Source organism: Athene cunicularia (assembly GCF_003259725.1).
Source record: "Athene cunicularia isolate RWA chromosome 1 unlocalized genomic scaffold, athCun1 chr1_part4, whole genome shotgun sequence".
Taxonomy (NCBI): Eukaryota; Metazoa; Chordata; class Aves; order Strigiformes; family Strigidae; genus Athene; species Athene cunicularia.
The window spans coordinates 111,501-119,788 of record NW_020799094.1 but is presented as its reverse complement, the minus strand read 5'-3'; the positions used below and the strand labels follow the sequence as shown (position 1 = coordinate 119,788).

General features: G+C 47.9%; 1 protein-coding gene across 1 annotated transcript in view; it reads left to right on the top strand.

The window, feature by feature from the left end:
- The first annotated feature begins 449 nt into the window (after positions 1-449).
- Positions 450-8,288, top strand: part of RRM1 (ribonucleotide reductase catalytic subunit M1) — a 17,193-nt gene continuing 9,354 nt past the window's right edge. Inside the window, exons 1-9 of the mRNA XM_026841301.1 lie at positions 450-556; positions 2,271-2,448; positions 2,938-3,038; positions 3,699-3,758; positions 5,036-5,075; positions 5,971-6,133; positions 6,738-6,879; positions 7,495-7,578; positions 8,177-8,288. The exon at positions 8,177-8,288 is cut by the window's right edge and continues 24 nt beyond it. Of these exons, the coding sequence (XP_026697102.1) occupies positions 488-556; positions 2,271-2,448; positions 2,938-3,038; positions 3,699-3,758; positions 5,036-5,075; positions 5,971-6,133; positions 6,738-6,879; positions 7,495-7,578; positions 8,177-8,288 (949 nt within the window). The 5' untranslated portion in view covers positions 450-487. The remainder of the gene's footprint in view (positions 557-2,270; positions 2,449-2,937; positions 3,039-3,698; positions 3,759-5,035; positions 5,076-5,970; positions 6,134-6,737; positions 6,880-7,494; positions 7,579-8,176) is intronic.

The window sequence follows — 8,288 nt, the reverse complement described above, 5'->3', positions numbered from 1 at the left end:
CCGGCAATGAGCTTTGGGTTTGGGCCCCACACCTTGAGTGCTCGGCCAGAGCAGGGACCCCCAGCCTTTTTGGGGGTGGGGGTGGCCCTCAGCTGGGTTCCCCATCTCTGCAGGGGCCGTCCTGAGAACTGGCTTTATGCAGAGTTTCAGGTGTAGCGGGGTGGGAATTTCCTGGCCCTGTAGTGGGTGCTCGTGCCTCCCCTTGAAGGGGTGTGGGCTCCCCAGTTTTCTTCACTGTACCAAGACCTGTGCCTCTGAGGCAGGGATCAGTAGATCGTCTGCAGCAAGAACGTGCTGGGGTGGAGGGATAGCCTCTCTTTTTGGGCCCGAACAGCTTGTCCTTGGTGATTCCCACCCCAAGTTGCCCCAAGAGAGGGCTGGCTCCTTGCGCCAGGTGGGGGGATACTGTGCTGAGCTGGTTCTTTACGGGAACGGGAGCTGTTGTGACTGTCACCTCTTCCCCCCAGATGGACGCCAGGAGCGTGTCATGTTTGACAAGATCACGTCGCGCATCCAGAAGCTCTGCTACGGGCTCAACGCCGACTTTGTCGATCCCGTGAGTCTGTTTGTCCTTTTTCCTGCTGTCCTGTTCCCTGCCCCTTGCTTTGTTCTCAGCTGAGAGCCTGCAGCGATGGTGGTACCCGGTCACTGGCCTTGGCCAAAGCCCAGCGTGGCGGCCGGTGCAGCACCTCGTGCAGGTGCATCGGAACGAGCTGCTTCTAGTGGGGTTCTGAGGTTTTGTGCTTCACAGGTTCAGAGTTGGAGACTGGGGGCGGTGTAGAAAAATCAATCTACCTCTCGTAAATTACTTTTACCTCGAAACGCTGCTGAAGCGATTGAGCTTCTTGTGCTTAGAAGAGCTGTTTGTTGCTCCAATTCACATACTTTGGGTTTGGCAGATCGCTCTCAGTTTCAGTCTGCAAAGCTTGAGCAATGCTATGTGGAGAGGAGCTCTTGAACCTCTCTTAATAAAACAAGGTCCCCTTTCTGTCCAACAGAACCCCCTTGTCATTACATTAATCCTACTTTGTTTTTTTGAGCTGTGTAGGATTTTGAGTGCCTGTTGATCCCACTGGTGTAAGCTGCTCTGTCCACAGCCTGTGCCGAGGAGGACTCCCTCGTGGATCCATTGATCTCTCTGAGATTTCTGTGCAGATGTGCAGACTCACTCTGTTCATTTGGCGTTGCCAGCTTAGGCTCTTCCCATCTAAAAGATCTAATGATCTGGTTTTCTGTCTTAAGTTGCACCTGTGAAATATTTGACGTTCATTCCATCCCAGAGTAGTGCTCTTCAGCCATAGCTAGAGAGCAGGAGGGAGCACTGGTGACTTGGTTACTGAAACACAAAGTGCACTGACTTCATCTCAATGACCCAGGGAGATGGTGATTAGGACAAAAGCAAGATTCCCACTCTTCCTGTCTCTTAATGCTGTCTCAGTAACGAAGCAGACCTGACATGAAGTGCTGCATTCTTATTTATCCTACAGTAGCGTGTGACATCTCTCTTCCTGGAGCGGAGTTTCTCCTTTTGGACTTGGATCTTCTTGTGCCAGATGCTTCACAAGCCAGTACTAAAAATCCTTAACCCGATGTGCTTACTTTCAGAGAGTAAGGTTTGAAGACTGCATGTCCTGTGTTTGTGAGACTGTGGGCACTTCCAGTGTACCTGAGAGTTACCACGTTAGATCAGACCTCTCCAGTGCAGAATATTCCCTTTCTTGTAGTGATCAGCTTGAGAAAAAAGCAGAAAGTACTTTAGAGATGGTAGATGCAAGTCTTCTCCCATGAAAAGTCCCAACTGGCAGGTGAAGATTAGGTTAAACTGTGAAGCAAAAGCCCTTCCAGGGTTGGGAATTTTTTGCTCTTGTCATGAAATAATTTTAAGCGTGGCACTTCCATGTCCCATCAGGCATTTATACAGAGCAGCTTCCTTTGGAGCTTCAAAACTTCCATGCGAGTACTGTTTTAATCTGCCTTTTCTCCCCATGAACTTGGCTGCTACTTTAGAAAAGTGTCTGCAGAGAAGAAACTGCCAGTGATTCCAGATTGACAGTTTCTGCTTTCTTCGCTCTCCCTTCTGCCCCAGTATTTAAAATTTTAGGAGTCAGTACTTCACCAAGAGGGTTTGGCATTTTGATTTGCTTTTCTATTCCAACAGAGCGAACGGTACTGGTTCTAGTGAAGCACATCTTACATCTTAAGTGGCCAGAACACCAGATTTTCTTTTCCCTGACAACAGGTAGCTAACCTCCAGAATTTTCCTTGTTCAGGCCCAGATCACCATGAAAGTGATTCAGGGGCTGTACAGTGGTGTCACGACGGTGGAACTGGACACGCTGGCAGCCGAGACAGCCGCCACCCTGACCACCAAGCACCCTGACTACGCTATCCTGGCAGCCAGGATTGCCGTGTCCAACCTGCACAAAGAAACGAAGAAAGTGTTTAGCGGTGAGTCTCTTCTGGGGGCACCTGGGGAGCAGTTAGTCAGAAAGGGAGTAGGAGTTTTAGAGGATATAAATATGGAAATCTCGTTCTTAAACAGAAGTTACTAAGTACCCAGGCTAACTAAAAATGCCATGGAGATGAAAACCGTGAGTTTTAGGCATGTCACAAGAAGAATGAAATTGCCTGGTTTGTGAAAAATATCTGTATAAATAGACTGATGAAAAATGGAACTGACTGAAATTAGGTTGCACCCGCTTTCTTTCCCATTTATTATGTCTTATAAATCCTGTTAAGAAACCCTGTAACAGAAGTGCGTTTTTACGGTTAACAGACGAGTAATAGTACTGAGCAGGTAGAAGCTGTACGTTTGTAGAGCTGGAGGGGGTTATTTCAGAGGCGGAGCAGTCCTGCCTGTGAAATCCTTGGAAGCAAAGGGCTGATGATGTGTGCGCGGGTCTGTGGATGTCCTTCCTAAACACCTTTCTGTCCTAGATGTGATGGATGATCTCTACAACTACGTAAACCCTCACAATGGGAAGCACTCGCCAATGATCTCCAAAGAAACTCTAGACATAGTTTTGGCCAACAAAGATGTACGTAACTTTTTTTTTTTTAAACTTGTAAGTTTTAAAAATTCAGCAAACTAGTTCAGATAATTAATTTTTCTTAGGCAAGCCATGTTGGTTTTAGGCCAAAAAGCCAATGCAGAAACCAGTGCAGGTGATAACTGCTCTGTTCTGGAGAGTTTAAAAGAGAGGATGTAGGAATTACCTTGACGTAAGGTTTTTTTGTAACAAAATCTCTTTTCCTGGATGTCCTCATAGTCGTGATCAGCAGCACTAACTAATTGGCAAAAAAGTCCCTTTTGATGTAGCAATCTGTTTTGTGTGCACAGAAGGGAGAGGTGAGGTTTGGTTTCTGATTTCAAGTTGCTCCAGGTTTGTGTTCTTACAGGAAAGTCACGTTTGTATTTTGATTCTATCTTGTGTTCCTGAGCATCTGGTTAGACTTCAGTAAAATGTACCCAGCAATTGTGCATTGTATATGGGGGGAAAAAAAAAAAAGTTTAAACTGTGCATTTCTTGTTTTAAGCTAAGCACTCCTCCCTACCTTAGTCCTCTGACCCTGCTATCTGTTTCGCTGGAGCTTTGAGGCCAGAAATTGCAAACAACGATGGCACTGTTTTACCTTAATGTGAGGCAAAAAAAAGCTGATTGTAAATGTAAATTTTTCTCTCTGTTATTTCCTCTCAGCGCCTGAATTCTGCCATTATCTATGACAGAGACTTCTCCTACAACTATTTTGGTTTTAAGGTAAAAGGCACGATAATGAGACTGCTGTTTTGATGATGTTCTTTTGGGAAGGATGGGAATACCTGCAGAGTCACCGAGCTTTGGGCAAGGAGGGCACTGGAGTAGGTGGGACATCAGAGGGTTTGTGAAGAACAAAGGGTACCTGCATAAAGCTGGCTGAATTATGTACTTTCTTCTTGGCTTCATTGTGTACCCGTGGCTGCTACAATATTTTAGCTGTTGGGCTCTAACTGTTTTGCAGCAGACAGCACTGCGTGTTGTTGAAAGCTTCCCAGCTTGTGCCGTTCCTCAAGGAAACAAATCTGATTCTTAATAAACCAAAAAAGGCAGTTTTGGTTCCCCCCCCTGGTTTCGTGTAACAGTTGTTCTCGGTGTGTCATCCCACACCGTCTTCCGTGCTGCTGGAACATCTCCCCCACAGCCAGTCCCGTCTCCTGACCCCCCACCATCTGGTCCTGCTGCCCCTGCTGTTCCTTGCTGGGTTGTTCTCGGGCGTGATGCAGTGGGCCCCCCGGCGGGGCGAGGGGGAGAGAATTTCACTGTTCCACAGCACCGGGTGTTTCCGATGGTTCTTGTGAATCTCGGCGAGATCTGGGGGGCTCTGGAGTATCGGCACACCTGGTACGGCACCTTCTGGTCTGGGGGAAGGAGTCTGCAGTGAGGGAACTAGTGTGTAAAGAGCAGAGCAGCTGCAGAAACAGGTCAGGATGGAAAGAGGGGACCGTGACGGGAGGGGGTGTTCCTATATGTGTATAAATGTGCAGTTCCTGACATCCCCTCCTGTAATTACTGCTGCAAACCATCGGGCACAAGCTTCCAAGGCATCTTGCCCCATCTGTCGTTTGTGTGTTCAACACCCAGCACGGCAGCCGGTGATGCAGGTTGTCTGGAAAGCGTTTTCCTGGTGAAGCTGACAATTTTTTGAGGAGGGGTGTGGTTGTGGGGAACAAGCACTCCCTTGGCTTCTAGCCATAACTCACCGGGGGCTGAGAGCCAGCGCTGAACCTTGGGGCTGCTGGCTCTGCCACTGCTCTGTAGTGCAAAGCGTCGAGTCCTCAGTGTGGGAACCTTACAGTGGACTTGTGGGTTTTATAGTCATTAGTCACCTAGTAGCCGGTGCCCTTACTGAGAGGAGGAGTGGAGGAGTGCAGGGTTGGGGCTTCTACTGCAGCCTGGGATGAGGAGCATGAAGATGCTCGAATTCAGGGCTGATTCTTTAAAAAACCCTGAAATCTGTGTGTCTACTAAATTGCATTCTCTGTTTTTTTTTTTTAAAGACTCTAGAACGCTCCTACCTGCTGAAAATCAACTCAAAAGGTACGAACTGTCTCTACCAACCTCAGGTATTCCTTAAGAGCCAAGACCATAACTCAGAGCAGGAGTTGAGGGGGCGAAGTGGCTACCCCATAGCTTTCTATGAAGCACTCCAGTGAAAGCACTGTGTACTGGTTTAAAAACTCAGCTAAACCTTTGTAGCAGGTGTTCTGTGGGCACGCACAACTGCTTTTCGTAGGCCGAGGATCTGGGGTGGTTTTGGTGGCAGCAGCGTGCTCGTTGAAGAGCAGCACTGTACCGAGTTTACGTGGGCATCCGGGTAACAGCAGTGGGACCTGACAGCTGTGCTTCACCTGCCCAGTGCCCCTGTCCTTGAAAGCTGCCTCCTTGGGATTTAGGAGGTGAAGTCCCTCTCCAGCTGGTAACTCGTTCCCCAGTGCTAAGCACTTTTTAATAGAGTTAAGTTGAAAGAGCTGCTCTGCTGCCAGTGCCGGTTACTGCAGGCCCTGAGCATGACAATCCTTGGACACCCGAAGGGTGAGAGGGTCGTTGTAATATAATAAACCTGGATTGGATGTTTAATTGGATTTTAATGGCTCATACAGGCAGTTTGGGGCTCTTTCCCCCCCCCATGAGAACAGTCGAGTGCTGGAGCAGGTTGCTGAGAGGGGTTTTGCAGTCCCCGTCCTGGAGTTTTTCAGAACCCGACTGGATAGAGTCCTGAGCAAGCCGGTCTGATTCTCTTAGCTGAGTCTTTGAGCAGGAGATGGAATTGGAGACCCTGAAGTTCCTTCCAACCTGAATTATTCTGTGATTCTATGAGACCCGTGGCTCTCTGTTTGCACATTGTTTGTTGTCACTGCTCCGACCCTTACATCCACCTGTGCCAGTCCTATCATACTGACATTCTCTTTTCTCCTTTGCTTTTCACGTTTAGTTGCTGAGCGTCCTCAGCACATGCTGATGAGGGTGTCTGTGGGGATCCACAAAGACGACATCGATGCTGCCATTGAAACCTACAATCTGCTGTCTGAGAGGTGGTTTACCCACGCCTCCCCCACGCTCTTCAACGCAGGCACCAACCGCCCTCAGCTCTCCAGGTACCTCTGGCTTTCAACTTCGCTCAGGGCAGAACTGGACGAAGAGAAAAGTTTTGGAGCTTGGGTCTGTTCAAATGAAATGCTTTCACAACTTGTGAAAGTAGTAGCTGTGTTTCTGTGATTGTTGTAGGAAGTTTTGAGAAGCTGCTGTCCTATTTAACCTTATACCTAGTGTAGTCTTGGGGGAAAAATACACAGGTTTCTGTAAGCTTCTGAAGCTAATGGAAGTGTTTACGCAGCTGTATTTTATTTAGAAGTTACTTATGTGGATGGTCTCCTGTGGATTGCAAAATGAATCCTGGTCATTTTTTCCTAAAACATGCTACAAGTAGCAAGCTCTGATTATGCTACAAGAAGCAAAATCTGATAGGATTTTTAAAAGGTTTTGCTTTGCTAACAGGGGTAGCAGTAATACAACTGTTGCTCCTGATGTTTTCCAGAAGTATTGTTTATTCCACTTTGCAAGCTCTGGTTTCCCTTCATTTATTTGCTTTGCGTAGCATGTTAGAGTCAGTGTTTACCCTTGGTTTTCTGCAGCCCTGGTGAAATACTTCTTGCCGTTTTGGTTTGCTCTTTGTATGCTAAAGCTGTTTGCTTTCCTTAGCTGTTTCCTGCTGTGCATGAAGGATGACAGCATCGAGGGCATCTACGACACTCTCAAGCAGTGTGCGCTGATCTCCAAGTCTGCTGGCGGGATTGGCCTTGCTGTGAGCTGTATCCGAGCCACGGGCAGCTACATTGCTGGGGTGAGAGTGCAGCTGGTGTTCCCAGCAGAGGTTAACCCCCTGACTTCAGGAAATGGCTATATTTCAGTTGCCAGATCAACTCATCTTCTACGACTCAGTTCGAGACAGCAGTTGGCCTAGCTCAGTAGTCCTTGCCTTTGCAGCAGCCTCTAAGGCAAGAAGCTTGGTTTCCCCTGGTGTTTTGGCTTCGTAATAGAAGTTCTTCCAAAAAGAGGCTCTTACTCCACTGTTTGATGAGATCATTCCAACTTGGCTAGGTATGAGCAGCCTGGGAGTGTGCTCAGAGACTCCTGCGGGAGCCCTTTCCCTCTCTGACTGCTCAGGATCACTGTGGGTGTGTGTTTGCTTCTCTTGTCACGGTGTTTGTAACCTCCGCAAGCCTGTGGATCACATCACACAGAGGAAAAGTTAGGAGGTAACTCAGGGACCAGTAGCTGATAGATACTGTTTTATCGATTTTAAAACAACAGAGGGGGACAGGGCTACCAAGCAACTGTTTGGGGTGGTGGGTTCCTCCTGCTTTAGCACAGGAGTTCTGCAAGCATAAGGCAAATGTAGGCCCATCTCTCCAGGCAGCTGCTTCTCACTATTGATGGTTTTCCTGTGCCTCTGCAGACAAACGGAAATTCCAACGGGCTTGTTCCGATGCTGAGGGTCTACAACAACACTGCCCGTTACGTGGATCAGGGCGGAAACAAGGTACTGGCTTTCTGCTAAACGGGGGTCGCAAAGGGAACCTGGGGTCAGAGAGAGAGGTTCCACATCTCTGAGAGACTGACCCAGTGACACGTGGTTAAAATAAGGCATTTTCTCCCCTTCTGGTTGATATCCTGGTGTTCCCCTTTCACTGTGCATCAGGTCAGGTCTTGAGGCTGGTGCGGGACGTGCATGTTAGAGCAGCCTCTGGCCCTGGTTATTAGTCACTCCTTGAATGCCCTATGGTGAATGAAGGTGTACGACTGTAGGAAGCTTCTGGATCCTTTGTCTTCACATAGTCCAGAGCTCAGTGCAGCCATGACACAATGAGTAAATGGAAGATTTGTCAAGCTCCTGCTTGCACAGAGGAAATATAATTTTGGTACTAAATAATTTTTTTTGACAATCTGGAATGAGTAACATGGCCCAGTTCCAGTAACTGAGAGCAAGAATAATGCAAAAAAGTATGCTGAATTGCCCTAACGAGAGTATAAAACTGAGCTGCAGTTAGTTTAGGGTATTGCGAGCATTCAGGAGCAGCGCAGGAGATTTTGTTTTCTGGGGTGGTTTGTTCTGATCTTGACTGTGTTTTATGTTTCAGAGACCCGGGGCTTTTGCCATCTACCTGGAGCCATGGCATTTGGACATCTTTGAGTTTCTTGACTTGAAGAAGAACACTGGGAAAGAAGAGCAGCGAGCCAGGGACCTTTTCT